We start from the raw sequence: 20883 nt of genomic DNA, 5'->3' as shown, positions 1-20883 counted from the left end.
CACTGAAGTAGTGAAATAAATATCCCAAAGCTTTCTTCAGGATTCCAGTTTGTTTTACAAGGAGCAAAAAAAAAAAAAAATATATCTGCAGTACTAGCTATGTTCTAAATGTGAATTGAATACTATTTTATTTTTGTCTTCTATAAAAATCATCTCCTTGTAAAACAAACTGCAATCCTGACTCCTGAAGAAAGCTTTTGAATGATAACCAAAACTTAAATTTACTTGTTTTTATCATCCCTTTTTTTTATTAGAGATTTACATTGGGATTTTTGCTGTAAACTTCGCATGTGAAAAAAATTCACACATCAATATTAATGTTCTTTCTCCTTTTCACAGATTCACAGAAAGATAAGTACCAGATCGACATAATAGGGGTGACTTAAACAAAAGACAAAAACTGGCTAGGTCTTTCTGAGCAATAAATACAAAATGTTATATCCAGGCAAGGAAAAGAAGTAGCTATAGTATCCAATACTAAATACGAGGCTAATTTTCTTGAATGGCAAGCAGTATTAAGTAGAGTGATGTGGGCAAATATCAGAATGGAGAACTGGACAATGAGACTTTCTTGTGCCTGTGGTCCCATAGAAGGTTCTACTAAGCTAGAAGTGCAGGAATTTTTTGAGGCTTTAGCGAAAGCAGCTGACATAATGAAAGAGGAAAAGTTGGTCCTTGATGGGGATCTAAATAGCAGAATAGGAAATGATTGTCAAACATACAAAAATATTTTGTAAAAATTTGGAGAAAAAATAATGGCAAATACCTGTTGGATTTCTGCTCAGGACATGGATTGGTTATTACTAGCATAATGTTCCAACTAAAAATGAGCAAAAATTCACATGGAGAAAACGAGGCAAGGAATAAGAAAAGTCTCATTGACTATGTTATTGTTGATAGTGATGTTTTCTCACTGGTGCAGGACACTAGAGTGTACAGAGGATTTGAAATTGGAAGTGATCACCATTTAGTCTTGAGCAGGATAAAACTGAATTTCATATCGAAAAGAACATGTAAGAAACTTTTAAAGCAAATAAAAGTTGAGCAGCTCTCAGATGTAAACTGTTGACTAAAATACAGAAAGATTATTGAAAAAAAAATAAAAGAATTTGAGAACAGAAACCAAACCTTGGAAGTTCAGTGGCAAATCCTGAAGAAAACATTGATTGATTCAGCCAGAGGCATGTGGTGAGGTTGTCTGCAAGGATAGAAAATCAGAATTCCATGGTGGACACAGGAAGTTAAAGAGACAGTGAAAGAAAAGAAGAAAGCATATCAAAAGTTCCTGGCAAATGAGTCAGCTTTTGCTCTTAGAGACAAATGTAAGAAAGCTAAACACTGTGTAAAACTAGTTAAACAAAAACTTTGGCAAGAACACAGAAAATAAATATCAGAAGGTGGCAAGATATTCTGGAGGTTGTTGAAAAAACTCAGAAATGAAGGAAAGAGTGCTGTAAAAGGAATTAGAGATGATAAATATTGACATGAAAAATGGAGAAAAAGATATCCTTGATGTATGGAGTAATTACTTCGAAAAATTACTAAATGAAACACTCAGTAACATAGCACAGTGGAAAGAAAAAAAAAACATCAACGGGCATGCAATCAGGAATACATATCCATATTTGAAATAGAAAAACCATCAAAAGCCTGAAATGTGGAAAGGTAGCAGGAAGTAGATGATATTCAAGAAATACTCAAGTATGGGAGTATGAAAGTCTTACAGTAGCTGCACTGCATAATTCAGAAGGCCTGGACAAGACAGATGAATTCCAGATGATTAGAGTAGAGCTTTCATAGTACCCATATACAAAAAATGGAAATAAAAATAAATGTGAGGATTACAAAGGTATTGTCCTAGTGAGATTCCTGGTAAAATTTATGCAAATATACTTGAGAAGAATTGTGGAAGGGAAGAACAAGCTGGATTCAGGCCAAATAGAGGCTGTCAGAATCAGATTTTCACTTTACGACAGATCGTTGCGAAATCATGGGAATATAACAAAGATCTATATTTAAGTTTTGTAGTTCTGGAAAAAAGCATATGACAAGGTGCCGAGAGAAAAGCTATTGAAAATGCTATAGCTGTATGGTGTTAACGGGGCATTATATCGAGCAATACTTAGTCTTTATTTGAATTGTAAGTCAGCAGTTAGAATTAGGAAGTACAAGAAGATGGTTTAATGTTAAATCTGGTGTCAGACAAGGATGTACATTATCCTCTCTGTTATTCATTATCTATATAGATCATATTATATGAATGAAAGTGGTATTAAACCTGATTCCAAAATTCGGAGATATTCTCAGCTCTTTACTTTATGCAGATGATATTATACTTCTAAATAAATCCGGTACAAGTCTGCAATATTCCCTAACTAAATTGAATAACTGTTGTAATAGATATGGTACGAAGATCAGCATTAAAAAGACAATGAAAATAGGCAGAAACATTGAAAATATCAACTGCATTGTGAATGGAGAACTTATAGAACAAGTAAAACATTTCAGCTACTTAGGCACGATTTTTAATGAAGATGGTAAATTAAATATGGAAATAGACAATAGAATCAACAAGGTATGGTAGGAAGTCAACTGAATAAATTAATATGGAATAAGAGAGAAATTATTCGAAACACTAAATTAGCTGTATACAAGAACAGTTCAAGCCAATTTTTACTTATGGATCTGAGAGCCGGGTTAGAAATGAAACACTTGACCAAAGACTAGAGAATCAGATATGAGAGTCCTGAGAAAGATTAGGGGCATGAACAGATGGAATCAGTGAAAATATCATATTAAAAACAAAGATATTAGGAAAGAACTTGACTTTGTTATCATCTAGGAATGTGTTATTAAAGCTAATCTCAGGTGGTATAGTTACTTAAATAGAATGGGAGAGGAAAGATTAGCAAAACAAGTGCTCTCTGCCTTGTTTTCTGAAACAAGGTTGGCAGAAAAAAGACCCAGATATAGACTAAGATATATGTGGATTGATACAATAAAAAGTGCTCTTAGAAGAGAAATATAAGATCGGGTAATGTTGGAGTCTTGACAGTAACAGATTGATTTGGAGGAAAATTGTACATAGGAAGTTAGTGGTAACATAAGTTTTCATGTACATATCCTACACACCTCTTGAGGGTAATGTCAGGAATTTGATGATGACTGTTTTTTAAAAATTTAGCACTGTTTATTATCCATTATTTCTTAAATAGTTAATAATAAATCCTTTTTTTTTTTGAAATTTTTTTTAAGGTGGTGGAATAATTTGGTATGCAAGACTAGTATTATAAGAAGTAGTAGCATTTTTTAAAATAATAGCTTGCAAGACAATTTCCTGACTGAAAGTAAACATGAGCTGTTGATACTGAATGGGTTTGCATGATTACCAGATAAGCAGGAAACCCTAATCTGGAGATTAGACATAGTTATATGGCCACTTTAGATCACTAACAAGCAGGCCAGACAAGTGATGAAAATCTTTTACTACTTTTTGACTATCTTAATAAATTTTTAAATCTCTAAATTTGAATGTCTGATTTCTTGTTTTGTTGAAAAAAATTAATTCAGAAATCTCTTGATTTCTGAATTAAAATTTCTTTCTTTTGTGTATTTGATATAGAAAAGCAGTGTCAAAATAGATTTTGAATTACCCACAAAAGTTTATTTTAATGTTTAGCACTGTTTATTATCAATTTTTTTTAAGGTGGTGGAGTAATTTGGTATGTAAGACTAGTATTATAAGAAGTAGCAGCATTTTTTAAAATAATAGCTTGCAAGACAATTTTCAGACTGGGTGGCCGAATGATTAACGTGTCCACTCTTCAGCCGAAAGGCTGCATGTTCGAATTCCGCCGTGGGCATGGATGTTTGTGGTTGTCTGTGAAAGCACTAGTGGTGGTAGTCGGCAATAGATGGCATTGGTGTTAGATGATGAAGGTTGGTGGAATAGTGAGACGAGCTGTAGAGTTGATGCCCTCCCTCGATGAGTCTTTGGACTCCCTGGAGGCATGATATAATAATATATGATTCCACAGATATTAAATTTTGTATTTTGGATAAGCTGATAGGAGAGTTTATATATGATAGTCATCAACAGTGTCTTGCAGTGGAAAATCAAGACTAGCAAGTTCTTTTATAGTGATTGTAAAATGGAGCAGAAGATTGCTGTAATCCTCAAAATCCAAGAGAGATTTAAAAACTGCTATTAATTGCAGTTCACTTTATTGTTGAAATGGTGAATCTGATGAACAGTGTTTCATCTAATCCTGCTCTGCAGACACAGTATGCTGCATTTCTTTCCTTTCACATCATGGTTTCTTATGGTTTAAATGTAATTCTCTGAAAATTTCCAATACATTAGAAGCAAAATATTGAAAATAGAAGTTGTATTTTATCAGTACTTGAGTGCATCAATCTAGAACGTAATTACTCATGAATAATGCAACTTTAAATCAAAGAATTCTGTCTAAAATTAAGTTACCTGAGTGGGTTTAGAAATAAATAAAACACTATTATCACAGAATATAAATTTAAGTAATTCACATAACTTTTTTTCTTTTCTTTTTTTTTTTTTTTAATCTGGACAAGAGATTTTATTGACATTTAAAACTCTCCAATAGCTGACATGCTTTATTACAAAAAAAAAAAAAAAAAAAAAAAAAAAATTCACTTTTGTAGACTAGAATTATAAGACAGTTGTTACAAATTTTTAATATAAGTGTGTAACACTGCTATAATCGTGATACAAGATGATTTGGATCTTGAATCATAAACTGCAGTCTAGTACTCACCCACGATTCTAAATCAATGTTAATTGGTTCTTGTAATGTTTTTTCCACATAATCTACTTGGCCAAGGCTGTCAATAAGGATAACTGTGTGAGTCCTGTAAGTGGGAGATTATTTTTATAGATTCATATATTATGATTAATAATAAAATAAATCATCATACATACACACATAGTTTTTGATAGTCCTTCTTCCTCACCTGTTCAAGATCTTTATAAATAACTGATATTACTTTTATACATATACAAGTAATTCTTTTACACAAGAGATCATAAAACCTCTACCACAACACTGCCCTATGTGTGTGGAAAACGTTAAGAAAAATAACAAAATATACTGGTGAGTTGCTTGACTAGCTGGCAAGGAGGAGGATGATAAGTTGGTTTGGTAAGGTTGACACCAACTGTGTGTAGACATTGACCAGTTTACATTTTCACAAGCTTAGAGGAAAGTGGGGAAATGATTTTAGCTAGTTTAGCTACCAGCATTCCTCTTCTCTCTGTATTAGAAAAGGTAGAAATAAAACATCTTTAAGTGAGTGATAGAAGTGAGTCCGTGAGAGAGGGTTAACTGCATTATCTTCTTCTAGAGAGTATGATGCATTTTAGGAAGGTTTTTGGTGCATCGTCCAAAATGTGAGTAAAGTATTCTGAGATTTGGGCATGTTTGAGAATTCTATAGTGTTTTCACTTATAGATAAATAGTAGTGTTTGTTTAGAAAGCTTGTGAGAAATAAGACAGGACTGCATTTTTGTAGCATTGAATCACTATGTTCTCATCTCACAGAAGAATGGCAAGAGATCGCCAAACTGTAACACTGGTTATGGAAAATGAAACGCAAATCATTTAAAAAATAAAAAGTTTGTAAAATGAAGAGAGGAGTGGAGTGTATTATCAGTAAAACTGTGAATAGGATTTGAGGTTAGTGAAAGAAGATAATTAATATGGGGTAGTAATAGTACAGAGCCCTGAAGTACGCTGACAATAATAAAGAAAACCAAAGAGAGGAAACTGGCAATCATTTGCAAACAGTGGAAGGCAGACCATAAGATGTTGTGTATGCTTAAAAGGAAATTAAATAGATAAGATAGATTGTACAGGATAGGTGTTCAAGCCACGACAATGTGGTGTACATCTAACTTCATTGAAATCTCATCAACCTACAACAGCCAAATCCTATTTACACCTTCATATTGGTCGATTTGTGTATGTGTATTTGTATCCCCAGCCAATAGACTTCAAGTCTCCAGCAAATAAAGGGGTGGTACTGCACTTTACAATGAAACTATGACTGTTTGGACCATTTCTTACATCTGAGATGGGTTGACCTTGATTAGGGGCTTCAGGAAATTTAATGCAGCCATCTTGCTATTCCTCTAAGGTAAGCATTTTTTTTTTGTCTGTAGAATTTGTGTTCACGGAGCCATTGTGCTGTTCTGAGCAACAAAAAACCCAAGTTTTCGGGAAGGAAAAACCCTCTATGCCATATGAGATGGATGAACTTAATATTTGATAAAAAGACCTGATAAAGGTTCCTTGCGTCATAAACAGGATTCTAACCTGAGTCTTTTCATTGAAAGGGCTCATCTGTATCAACTGGGCTACAGAGGCTCCTTCACATTAGTTTGATTATAAGAGTTCTGTCAGACATCATAGATAATATAAATCCTCATTTATTCCATCTACTTCTGTTCTCTGGAACAGCCTTTCCCATGATGTGTTTCCCAACTTTTTCAACCTACAGCTCTTTAAGAAGCATATCAATAGGTTTCTTCTTTCTCGGCCCGTCTGTGCATCTTGCACCTGGCACCGATGTGCTATAGGTTCTTGTACCTTTCATGTGTGGGATAAATAAAAAATAAATCTTTTCACATGTCTATATTTTGTGTGTCTTGAGAAAATCTTTGATATGTAGAGAAAATTGCTGAGACTGATTTACAGAGGAGTTGGGTAAAATTTTCTGTGTATGGCTTAGTAAAGAATTATTACTGTATACTCCATATTCCTCAACAGTTTCAGCCAAACTTTAAAAAAAAACTATGTAAAGTCAAGAAAAGAAAAATAATTACCTGTGAAAGAAGGCAGATATCCCGAATTCCTTTCACACTGTTAAGTTTTAGCTCCAACCTCAGTGATGTTCATTTCTTCTATTGCCAATCATCAGAACCACATCACATTTTCCTAACCAACTGAAATTTAAACTTTTTCAGTGTCCACTCATTTCATTTTTTCCCACTTACTTTCTCTTTGAATCTTTCTACCTTGGAAGTGCAATGTCCTCTGATATGCCATAACAGAAAATGTAATGCTTGGAGTCCCCTCTTTTTTTTTATCTGATTTTTTAACAGATTGTCTGTTGTTCTCCTAGTAGCACCATCCTTAATGAAATTTTGAATCCCCCCCCCCTTTGAATGTTGATTTGTGCATTCCATTTTTCTAACTAGCAAAGTTGCCTTCCTTGTAGATTTTGATGTCCACAGGTCAGTCTTTCCTTTTCCAAATGGGTAGAATTGCCAGGACATAACTATTCTCACACAAATTGTTCACATGCCTATCAGATAACCCTAATAACTTTACAAACACACTTTATCTCTTCCTCACTAGTGACCTGATTATAATCTGGATATTGTTTGTCAGTAAGACAATTCAAACGATATTGTAATGTCGATTTCATCTCCCATGAAGCCACACTCGTACAGCTGCTGTCATATACGTGTCTAACTGGCATAATATAAAAATGCTGTGTGGAATTATCTTTGTGATTTCTTTGCATTTCCTTGGTTATTGTTTTCAGTTATCTGATCCAACTGTTTCAATCAGATCGAAAGTTATCTGATTGAAACAATTCACGGAAGCATTCATTCCCCATCCTACTTTAATTCTTGCTCCTAATCCAGGCTGTGTGCCACCAGGACTGTATAAGAAAGAATCAAGCACATCTCCATCTTTTCTGTTATTTATACTAGGGAAGGGACAATCTGTGGCCCTTTGAGGTGTTTATCCTTTTTGCATATTTTGTCAATTGTGCATTGTCATCATTTACAAATTATTAACTTTTTAATTTTCAAACAGCATGTGTTTTAATTAATTATATTAAAAAAATCGTTATCTTTAAAGCACAATGTTAAAAAATCGACCATTATTATCAATCTACCCATTGTTCTATAGGTGGTGTTTCATCCTTATTCATTGTTCTGCAGTTTATCATATTGTTTTCGTTATCTGGCCACGTGGTTTCAAAATGTTAAACACCTTCCTCAGCCACCTAAACAAACATGAGCGCATACAATTCACTATTGAAATTGAAGATCAGAAATTACTTCCTTTCCTGGATACACTGGTCACACATCTTCCATCAAGCAGTCTATTCTTCACTGTTTACCACGGGCCTACACATATCAGCCAATATATACATGCTAAATCATGTCACCACCCTTTGCAAAAACTTGGAGTCATTAACACCCTCAAAAACAGAGCTATAATAATGTGCTCTAATGAATAAGCTCTTAAACAAGAATCACAAGTTATTAGCAATACATTTATAAATAATGGCTATAGCAAAAATACTATCAATAGAGTTCTTCATAAAACTTCATTAAAAAATATATATAATATAGATTACAGTAAAACCATAGCTATCCCATACATTAAAGGGTTATCAAAAAAAAAGTAATAGAATTCTACACCACTATAATCTTAATGCCACTTTGAAACCACCTAGAAAATTAAAAAAACATATTCAATGCCCCTAAGGATCTTCTCCCCTCCCATTGACTCACCATGGAGTTTATCATATCTATTGCACCTGTAACTTACCTTATATTGATGAAACTGGATGTACAATTCCTATCCAAAAAAAAAACACAAAAGACACATTAAATTTAACAATTTTGGTGAAGCAGGCCTCTCAGATTATGCTCTTAACACCCTCCACCGAATTTATTGGAATTCTTTACATAATACAAAAACTTGGTACGAATGGAAATTTAAAGAAGCTTGTGAAATTTTGAGTAACCATCCTAATCTTAACAATAATTAATGGTCGCATAAAAATCCCAAGAATTTGGGTGGCACACATTCAGCCCACTTAGTTCGTCAAGTTTTTGAGCAAACTTTGACTTTAGGACTCTAAGCAATTATTTCAACTTTTATTGGCCACCATCGATACTGTTTTAATTTGTATGTATACTTATATAAGTAACTTTTGTGTGAACATGTTGCTCTCTAGCTTAATTTATTTTTGTAACCAAATAGATAATAACAATAACGGGACTCTAGCTTTGATGTGGTAAAGGGTTTTTCCCCCACCAGAGGTCAGGCCAATAGTTTTAATGGTTAACCAAATCAATGTAACTTTAGCATATCACGTAGATTGTAGTGCAGCGCAGCTTGTCTCTTATTTACTCTAACATGGCAGTTGTTTCCATAATTTATATGATGAATAATATATTAATTTGTCACTAGAAGTCATTAGTACTGGGTGCAACAACAGCATCATTTGGGGAAAAAACTGTTTATTTTTGCACATGTGTTGCAATATTGCAGTGCTGTTGTATGTATTGTCATTTTATAACAAGCTGAATGAGTAGAAGTTTAATTTTTTTTTTTTTTTTCAAATTTTGATATCTAAATATTCCAAATATGAAGAAAATAAAAGAGGAGAATAAAGTATTTAATGAAAAATGGGAACTGCATTATTACATGCTTGCAATCAAATATCAAATTGTGTTTATTTTGTGATACTGTGATATAAACGTGAAACAATACAGCGGTCATCAGCACTATGGTATGCATAAGGACCACAAATATGCAAAATTGGAAGAACCAAGAAAATCTATGCTTATAAATATGAAGCTTCAAAAACACCAGTGATGACAGGATGAAATAAGGAAATTACTGAACCAACTTATAAAGTAACATACACCACTTGGAAAGAAGTCAACAGATACCATTGTGTGAGAAAAGAAACAAACAGCCATGGTATCAACCTTAATCAGATGTAGGATCTCCTTTCGCTGCACTGACTGCAGTAATCCTACAGAGAATACATTCCACAAGCATATGATAACGATCAATGGAAATTTTGGACCATTCTTTCTGTAGATAAGTAATGAGGTCCTGAATTGTTGTGAGATGTCCCTGGACCTCACCCAATGCTCCATTTCATCCAACAGATGTTTAATAGGGTTGAGATCAGGGCTCTGAGGCCAGTGAAGTGTGATGACATTCATGTCTGCAAACCACAGTTACAGCTGCAGCCTTATGACACAGTGCATTGTCTTGCCGAAAGAGACAATGGTCGATTCTGTAGAAATGCTACAAAGTAGGAAGCATTGCATGTCCAGAATGTTCAGCTGTCTCTGGAGTTAAATAGCACCACAAACAGAGGTCTGAGACCAAACCAGGAAAAACAGGATCGTACCATCACACCACCTCCGAATTTTATAGTTGGGGCTATGCATGCTGGTAAAAGATGTTCACCGAGCATATGTCACACCCACACCTTTCCATCTGTTAAGCAGAGGGTGTAATGTTATTAGTCGTTCCATAACATAGTTTTCCAGTCAATCCCTGGAACTCCAGATTCAGTGTGTCAGCTGACAAATTGCGGTTTTTTGCATATTTTCCTTCATAGCACCCTATAGTCACCTTCAGTGAGTGTGGTGGGCCATCTGTTGCAGATAGTACTTGCAATTAACTTTCTGCACTTCCATTTCAGTATGGTATCATTGATTGTTGACCTTTGATGGCCCAATTTGTTAACAATTTGCTGAACAGATAAGCCTGCAGCATGGCATCCTATCACAACACCTATTTCAACCTCTGTCAGTTCCCTTCTTGCAGCCATTTCAACCAGACACAGTCGCACTAACTTGGGAACATCATATTCCTAAATTTTATGCTGGCTCCAAACACATGACTCATTACATGGCATGATGTACTTTGCTCATGGGGGGTGTCCATTGCCTTTTGTCCAAGCAGTGTACAGGTAACCCTCGTATAACGCGGTCTGCAAATTGTAGAAACCCTTGATCTTTTCATATATTTTTCACTGCGCTAAATTTGTCTTCCCGTATCGTGCATGTAGTTATAAGAAGCAAATTTATATTAGAGGAAATACCCTTTAGCATGCATGTTATGTCAATTGTTTACCTTATAAAGTGTTTATTGTTGAAAATTGTCTTCGTTTTCTGCCAGGAAAGCGCATTAAAAATCATGGCTATATTAACCACCTTACTGGCCATTAAAGATCAAGTATGCATCCTCAAAAGCTTCATATCCATCATAAATTTCAATGTAATATCAATGGAATTACAATTTTAAATATGCACTTTACCTCCATGGTAATGTGTATGTATATATACATCCTGGCCGGTAGCATGGTTAATCTCAAGCTGAGCACTTTATTTTGTGGTGAGTTACATAATTAATGTTTTTTTTTTTATGTAAAAAAAAAATTGTATACTAATGACCACTGAAACTGCAATGAAAGGGAAAAAAACATCGAAAAGAAAATTAATTTCTCTCAAAGAAAAAAATTTAAATCTTGGATCGGTTGAAAAAAGGAGAAAAACCAGGAGTTGCAAGGACTTCGAATTTAAATGAATCTACAGTTCGAACGATTAAACAAAACGAACATAAAATCGGAGACAGTGTTATTGCTGTGTCAGCAATAAATGCAAAGAGCGTTGCTCGTGTATGTGAGCAATGTGCTTTGCACTTAAATAAAAATTTCAAATTGTATACACGTACAATTTGTAACTTTTATAATTTTATAGTACTGTATTTGTTTCATAGTTTGTTTTCTTAACTTACATGAATTACTTGATTAAATAAAAATCTATTTTTGTTGTATATGCCATTGTTTATGTGTATATATATTATATATATATTATTATTATTATTATTCATGACACCTCCAAGGAGTCCAAAGACTCATTGCGGGAGGACGTCTACTGTACAACTCTTCGTCTCCACTACTACACAGAACCTTTACTACCAATCACCTACATCAACACCATCTATTGCCCACAACCACCATCACCACCATACACGAAGCAATTTTCTCAACACATTCATTGGAAAAAATCCAAGGCAGAACTCAATCTTCATACACCAATGTGAGCTTCTTTATGGATGCCATTTTTAGAAGCAGAAGCAGTAAGAACAAACAAGTAGCAAACACAATATAAACAAACAAAAATTCCAACAACAAACACTACTGAAGGACACTTTGTATTTGGACTGAAAAAAAAAATGCAGCACAATTTTTGATAAACAGCCACACATACACTATTTTAAAACACTTTTTTCAGCATAGCATGAATCTACCACTACTTTCACTACTGACATGTTCTTTATTCTTTATATTGCATTATATTCTTATTGCTTTATTTCTTGATTATTTTCAAGAAATCTAGTTATAGTAATCATCCAAAATCAAACTTGTTCTTTACTAGTTTGGTTCAAGGTATTCAACTTTTAGTTTGTAGCCTTTTTCTCAAGTATACAAGATCTGGATCACTTGATAAGGAAATTCTTCTGTAATATATTTTTTTAATATATTGTGATAATCCAAACTATAATCTGATATAAAATGAGTTTCCATAACCTACCCTAAAGGAACACTGGAACAAATAATATAGATTTCCCAAAAGTACTTTGAAACCATTTTGTAAATTGTTTTCATATCCAAAATAAATTACCTCCTCCCTTCTTGCCCTAGATAAGAAGCTCAGAACACCAGGACTTCATCAAATTTCTGGAATCTTGCAAGGCAGTCCGCACGGTTAGCCTAGTAGCTATGCGCTTCGCGACCATATGCCTGGGGGAGGAGTGTCTTAGGTTCGATTCCCGTCGGTGACATGAGGAGCTGAAAGATCTTCCTCAGCCATATCCAAGTTAGCCGGTCTTGGGCGTGGAGAGCAGGTTTTTTTCCCCAGTTTATCCTGGAGTTTTTCATCCCGCAAAGCAGGCAAACAGGCTTTGAGAACTCAACACTACAGGACATATAATACACCGGAGCATAGGGATGACCACCTTATCCTGGGAACGGCTTGAGGTCCGATGATTATTAAGCCCTCGACACTGCAAGGTAAAAGAAGGTAAAAGGAAGATGATGCAAGGCAGGAATTATGAATTCTTGCTTATCATGCCACTGCCACTAGACACAGAGTTCTTTAACATTAAACCAAGACTACACTAGAGTCACTTTACATTTGATAATCTGTTCATTGGAACTTGTGAAACTCTAACTCTTCTGATTGCATGCCTGCATCTTTGGTTTGGGAAGTAATCACAATTAACTGTTCATACTTTTTGTAATAACAAGTGAGTTATGTAACCTATTTGAATTACAAAAGATGACCATTGTTTCCCAGTCAAGCAGACAGGAGAATGGTGTATTCTCCTGTTTGCTCAACTGTCACAAAAACACAATTAAGTAAACACGTGCTATGTGACTTAGTGTTCGAATGTTATCAATCTTTTCTTCTGTCTCTAACATCTTTGTAACAAGGAAGAAATATATATCAGTCAGTAAATTCTATTTTTGTGTGTACGTGTTAACAGTTATTAACAATATGTCTAATACAAATTATAATAACGAAATTAACTCGCATAAAATATTATTTATTAGTAGAATTTTCGCCTGAGTATCACATGCATCTTCAGTTCATGTAAAAAGCTAATTAAACAATAACTGAACAATTCCAAAAGACACCACCTAAGTAGCTAATGTAAGATAACTAAAAAAGGTCAAATTTCCTAACTTATTTTAAAAAAAAATAGATAAATAACTAAATAAATTATATATATAGATACAATTAAAAAAGTTAGTACTTTTTAAATCATGTAATCTTTCCTATCTCCCACAAAGGGGATAGGCGTAGTCTATCCCTTTGTGGGAGATAGTACTTTTCCCCAGTTCCTCATGGAACGCCTTTATAAAGAAACATGAAGTAAAGTTTCACGTGTTTCTTTATAAAGGCGTTCCATGAGAAACCAACTTTAGTGAAGGACTCTTGTCTTGTTCCAATGAACTCTGTCTAGTGTTGGTGGCATGCTCTGCAAGTCCAGACTGTTCAGGCTCAAGGTATTGAATATAAGACCTGTGTTCTTTTAGCCGAATAAAAGCAGATCCTCCTGTTTGTCCGAAATAAGATAACCCACAAGAACAAAGAATCTGGTAGACACCTGGATAACTGAAATGTGGAAGCTTGTCCTTTGGAGAAGTGTGAAAGGTGGAGATTTTTCTGATTGGTCAAAAGGCAACAAAAATATAGTGGCTTTAAAACTTTTGCTATGTATTCACTAATGCCTTGCACATAAGGGATAGGAATATGTGTTATTTCTTCTGTATTTGAAGAGAAAGATATATCCAAGCTACTCAAAACTCTTTTGATGAAAGAATTCTTATATCCATTAGATAAAAAAAAAAGGAAATAATATATTACAATTCTTTCTGTAATAGTTCATCTGAAGAACAAAAGGAGTGGGCCCAATGAACCTGTGTTTTAATAGTTCCCACCTTTTGACTGGGATGGTGATGAGATTCAGCATGGATATAATGGCCTTTATGAGTCTTTAAAAAACTTGTTTTTAAAGGACAAATAATTGGATGATTACAACAGTTTCTCTCTAAATTAAATGCAATTCATCCAAGGATCCAGTTCACCCTAGAAGTAGAAATAAATAAGCAGTTAGCCTTTTTAGAACTTTTAATTCTTTGCCAACCACATGGTAACCTACATTTCTCAGTCAAAACACATCTCCTTGCGGTTTGCATTATGGGAGATACTGGGATAGGAGTGATGGTAACTTGCTCCACCTTTGCTACGAGTTGCCCGGTGTTGTACTATCTTACCCCAGTCCTGAAGATATTTTCAGGTGCAAACTTTGTTTGCTCACACTTGGATAAAGGATTAAACTAAATGTACATTAGGCTAACCAAGTGAAAAATAAACTTTCAACATCTTTCTCTAAATCCAGAGTAATTTAATAAAAAGGTGGCACATCAGTTGGCAACTCCTATAGATAAAGATGACTATTGCTTCTGCCTAGTATCTCCACCTCTGGGCCTGGCTCCCGCTGAAGAGACCTCAATAAAGGTCGAAACTAGTCTGAGTAGTGGCCCTTCCCTTAAATGCATAACATTATGCAAGGAGATGTTTTGCATTATTGGAGATACTGGGATAGGAGTGATGGTAGCTTGCTCCACCTTTGCTATGAGTTGTCCTGTGTTGTACTACTACCTTACCCCCAGTCCTGAAGATATTTTCAGGCACAAACTCTGTTTGCTCATACTTGGATAAAGGATTAAACTAAATGTATTATAGTCTAACCAAGTGAAAAATAAACTTTCAATGTCTAATACACATATTCCTTTAAGACATCTAGTTATGAAGAGTTATGTTAATTAAATAGATTAGTTGAGATTGGAACTGTACTTCAGAAATTAATGAAGCCAGGGATTTGGGGGGGTGTTAGTGGATAGGGAGTTAAAGTTTAGGGGGCATATTGCAAAAATGGCTAAAGCAGCTCATCAGATTATTTGGTTACTGATGAATATCCTGACAAGCAGATCTGGTCACCTGGGTTTCTTGGGAATGAGGAGAAGGTGGAAAGGATCCAGAGACGAGTGACCAAGATGGTATCAGGTCTTTGAAATGAAGCTTATGAGGATAGGTTGAAAATTTGTGGCTTGCAGAAATTGGTTGACAAACAGAAAAGGGGGGTGATATGATTGAGACATACAAATTACTGAAAGATTTTTACAAGATTAATACAGAGGAAACTTTTCAGAACAGGTCTGGCAGTGAGAGGACTAGGAGCCATCCTTGGGAACTGGGCAAGAATGTAGTTAGCAGCAGTGTGAGAACCAGATTTTTTGATTGGAGAGTGGTGAATGAGCGACTAGGTTGCTAGAATCTGTTGTGGGTGCCATGACTGTGAATGAGTTCAAAGCATGATAGATGCTGCACAAATGTTGGATAGTGCTGGGCACGAATTTTAGGGCCTCCCTCAATTAGTCTAAGGACTCCATGGAGTAGCCCACAATAATAATAATAAATATATAGGTCTTTAAAATAGTGCACTTATTATATATATATAATAACTGCCCTATTTAAAAGATAATGCAGTCACCATTGCTGGCCTTGTTGGCCGAGTGGTTAGCATGTCTAATCTTCAGCCAAAAGGCTGCGGATTCGAATCCTGCCATGGGCATGATTTGTGATTGTCTGTGAAAATACTAGTGGTGGTGGTGGTGGGTGGTAGATGTCATTGGTGTAATTGCAGTTCATTGTAGTTGGCGAATTGAGTGGTGGAGGCAGAGAGTTGTATAGTAGGTGCCCTCCCTCGATGAGTCATTGGACTCCCTGGAGGTGTCATGTAATAATAATAATAGTAAACCAAAAGCAATCTTTCATCGTTACTAGCTTTCCATTTTCCTGGTATTTCTGCCTTAATTCCTGTGATGTCCTGGTGTAACTGTCCAACAACTTGTCACTCACTTCATCAAAGTTTCCAAGTGAGAATGAAAGAAGCAAATCTTCAGTGAATTCTTCATCCTGTAGTAATTCATTATAAGTAGATCAACTAGTTCATAATACTCTTCAGTTTTAATTTTACTGTCAAAACAACCCTTCAACGATATCGCCGAACAATTTTCAAGCTTCCAATTCCGTTTTAGTGAGGCCCTTTTTGAATTCTTGTAATAATTCACTAATACTAGGTCCAACAGATATACCTTTCTGAAGGTATATTTAGGCTTCTGATTTTTTTGGAAATCTTGCAGTTAGGAAATCAAATGCAACTTTACTGATGTACAGCACATTTAATGCATGAACTATGAACTGTCATAGAAACTATGGTGGAAATATTTTTCATAGGTCAATGAGAAGCTTGTTTCATATTCTCTCTCATTGCATTCCTTATTGAATATGTGAGACATATGGATGACTTCTTACTGTTATAAAACAAAACTGCCTTTAAGCTAATAAGTTTAAACACTTACAAAGCTTGTTTTGTAAACTTCAAAAATATTGGAAGTCTATAAAGCAGGCACCAGTCTTTGGGCTCATGAAATTCATTCATTTATTTCCCTGAACTGTGTCACAGCAATAAGAAATTCCAGTCTTTTTTTTTTTTTTATGTGAATCTAGGATTTTGTTTTTGTTATTGAATTAGAAATTTTCATTCCTGAAGATAATGAATTCCATTGTTGAGGACACATGTTTTGAGCAGCTCATATTGTCATTTAGATAGATTCAAAATCTCTAACATAATCATCATATTCTTTCTGTTGGTCAGAAAGAACTGGATCTTGTGTGGAGCAAGCATTGGAAAAATCTAAGAGTGGTACTGATCTTATGACAGATCCTTTATGTACTATATCAATTTTTGTTATTTCTGTTTAATGTAATTTTCTATTTAAAAAAATCTATTATAGTAGCCCCCCCCCCTTATCTGCCGGTTCGCTTTCACAATTTTTTTAGTTACCCACAGTCAATCCCAGTCCAAAAATATTAAATTGAAAATTGCAGAAATAAACAATTCATAAGTTTTAAATTGTATGCTGTTCTGAGTAGCATGATAAAATCTCGCATTGTCCCACCTGGGACGTGAATCATCCCTTTGTCCAGTGTATCTACACGCCACCAGCCCATTAGTCACTTAGTAGCTGTCTCAGTTATCAGATCGACTGTTGCAGTATTGCAATGCTTGTGTTCAATAACCCTTATTTTACTTAATAATGACCCCAAAATGCAAGAGTGGTGATGCTAGCAATTTGGGTATGCCAAAAAGAAGCTGTAAAGTGCTTCCTTTAGAAAAGGTGAAAGTTCTAGACTTCATAAGGAAAGAAAATAAAAACATATGCTGAATAAGCCAAATAAAATGACTTGGCCACCAACTCAGACACCCACCCTCTGCACCTTTTGATGCTCTGGTCCTTTACACCAATACAGATGGGAAAAGAAAAAAGAGCAGATCCAGAAATCGATATTGGAAATACATCAGCAACATTCTCTTCATTTCCCCCCAACTCTCTGCACTAGAGATCCGTCAATTAGTATACGACAGAGAAGCCTGGCTTTCCTTCACGTCATAAGAACCTCCAAGTCCTGTCTCAGGGTACACAGACTCATTTGTTTTGATTTGTTTTCCTATTTATAATTGTAAAATTATAAATAAACAATGATGGTGATATATAAGGTTCTGTACTATCTGCGGTTTCAGGTATCTACTGGGGGGGGGGTCTTGAAACGTATCTCCCACTGGTAAGGGAAGACTACTGTACATCATCTCTTGGTTCTTTCCACAAGTCTACAGGTAGACTCTTTACTAGAATCTATTGAGCCAAATTACTGCTGTGACATAGATGGACATTGTTAAGAAATGACTGAAGCTTCATGAGGCCAAAGATGAGCTTTTGTTTTGAAGACTCTTTCAACACAAGCTGAAAAGTAGTTTTGTTAAGTAATAGTAATGAGAACTTGTCCATACCTCTTGCACATGCTGTAAAAAAGTAGTTTTGTTAAGTAATAGTAATGAGAACTTGTCCATACCTCTTGCACATGCTGTAAATATTAAGAAAAATTTGGAAAATATGTACAAGTTGATAGAAGTAATAAGCTTGAAGGACTTGCAATAAATCTGAATGTAATTACATTACTGGTAAATATATGCAGAGAATATATACAAAATACTGTTGCTTTTATGGTACAGTAGAGCAATGACAGAACTATGTCAAATGAAACTTATTACATGCTAAGACCATACTTCTGCCACAATTGCATAATAAACTGGATATGGTGAAAGTATTGAGCAGGTCTATTTAATGTGGTTAAAATTCTGAAATATATATATATATATTTCAGTACTTTAACCACAAGGTTTCCAAATATTTATTATTATGCTTGAGATTCAGACCCCTGTGGAGTCACAATACTCATTGTTGGGAGGCCCACCCTTGAAAACAGTCTACCATACCACTCCTTAAACTCACTGACTGTTCGTGCTCTCACCACTATCAGGCAATGCATTCCGTGGTTCAACCAGCCTCCATGCAAAGAAACCACTCCTTACCCTCTCTCACAACTTCCTTTTGTAACTTCCAGGATGGCCCCTTGTCCTTCCTCATTCCACCAAATGAAAGAACTCCCTGGTGTCAACCCTGTAACTACCTCTCAACAGTTTAAAAGTCTCAATCATATCACCTCTCTTCCATCTATCTACCAAACTCTGCAGTCCACATTCCCTCAGCCTATCTTCATAACTAACATTGTACAGTCCTGATACCATCTTTGTTATATGCCTCTGCACTCTTTTCATGATTATTTTAACCTCTTCAAATCCTGGGAACCAAATTTGAGCATAATAATCCAGATGTGGTCTGATATCAGGGATTTATACAATGGAATGACAACTCTTATCTTTGCAGGTTGGCATCCCTCTCAGTATTACCGCAATCCTCTGGGTTACCTTCACCACCTTTGCAATATGTTCTCTGAATTTCAGGTTTCTATTACCCCTACTTTCTTTCCCTTACCCCTTTCCTCCCTTACTTTCTCAAGTACAGTTCCTCCAACAGAGTATGCAGCCTCCTATTGATGTATCCCAAACTTCAAGACTACATTTAGCTAAATTAAACTGATACTCCCATTCATTTTCCCATTTGCACTATTACTAATAACCCTTCCTGGCTTCACATCATCTGCAATCCATTGACAATGTCATTGATATAAAAGTTAAACAATACAGATCCCAGTATTGAGTCCTGTGGTACCTCACTTGTAGCCTTCTGCCTCCTTGATACTGTTCCCCATACACACCTCTCTGATACCTATCAGATAGCCAATCCCAAATCCAGTTCGCTAACCTGACTTCTAAACCCATGTGCTGCAATTTAAATATCAGCTTATCATGTGGTACCTAGTCAAATATCTTTGTAAAATCAAAAAAAAAAAAAAAAAAAAAATGGCAGAATATACCTTTCCCTCATTAACTGCTCTTGTTACTTTATTATATAAGGCAATCTTTACTAAAACAAGAGTACCCCTTAACAAATCCATGCTGACTCTCACAGCTAACATTACCCTCACCTGCCCATCACTGCAAAAGATCGCTCACTAATTTCTTCAAGATAACTACTTAATAACTACTGATGAAATACAAACTTGTCTATAGTTTGACACTTCCAGTCCTACTATCCTTATGCAATGGCACTATCTTACCCTCTTTCCACTCCTTGGGCACTTTTCTCATGGCCACACTTTTATTGAAAAGTCAGGTCAATGGAGCTTTCTTTTGCACATTCCTTCAAAACCCATGGTGAATCCCATCCAGTCCCATTGATTTACTGACATCCAAAGTACTCAGTGTTTGAAACACACTCTCTTCTTGCACTCCTAAACCTCAAACCTGCTCTATCCTTTCTAGTATTAAAACCTGATTCTCCAGGATGAAATATCTCAATAAAATGTTCATTGAACAACTCCACTATGTCATTGATTTGTCACCCTATTCCCATTTTTATTCAGTAGTGTCATTCGTCCACAATAATTTCTCCTCCTACTGGCCACAGAGTGAAAAAATTCCTTAGGATTTTCTTTGGATCTCATGGATGATCTCTTCTCATATTCCAGTTTTGCCTTCCTACCATACTAATCACTCTTCTGGCACGAGTCTTATATTCTTCATACTGCTCTCCACCCCTCTCCTTATATCTTCCATAACCTCTTTTTTTTGCCCGATGTTCCTGTTTGATGTTATGTGTCATCCACTTTACACTAAATTGTGCTTTCTTCTTCATTCATGGTATACAGCTTGCTATTGCTGCTAATAAATATTCCTTTGCAAGTTCTGAAGCACTAATGATATCTTGTCTTTCCAAGTCCTCCCTCCATGGAACTGCCCCAAGTTGATACCTAAGACTATTATAATCATCTGCCTTATAATTCCACATACATTCCTTTCTCTTTGATACTCTTGCATATCTATTCATATTGGTCTATTCACATATCTTGTCCTTCCAAGTCCATGGAGCTCCCTCCATGGAACTGCCCCAAGTTGATACCTAAGACTATTATAA

The 20883-nt window shown here is 35.3% G+C and overlaps 1 protein-coding gene across 1 annotated transcript in view; it reads right to left on the bottom strand.

The window, feature by feature from the left end:
* Positions 1 to 4733: 4733 nt before the first annotated feature.
* LOC150098011 (transport and Golgi organization protein 2 homolog) overlaps positions 4734 to 20883 on the bottom strand; it is a 140046-nt gene continuing 123896 nt past the window's right edge. The window contains exon 7 of the mRNA XM_090406655.1: positions 4734 to 4887. Within this exon, the coding sequence (XP_090262781.1) occupies positions 4734 to 4887 (154 nt within the window). The remainder of the gene's footprint in view (positions 4888 to 20883) is intronic.

This window comes from Typopeltis vanoorti, chromosome 16 (assembly GCF_054136105.1).
Source record: "Typopeltis vanoorti isolate ZY-2024b chromosome 16, IOZ_Tvanoo_1.0, whole genome shotgun sequence".
Lineage (NCBI taxonomy): Eukaryota > Metazoa > Arthropoda > Arachnida > Uropygi > Thelyphonidae > Typopeltis > Typopeltis vanoorti.
The sequence above is the reverse complement of the archived record's forward strand: the minus strand, read 5'-3'. Positions and strand labels throughout refer to the sequence as shown.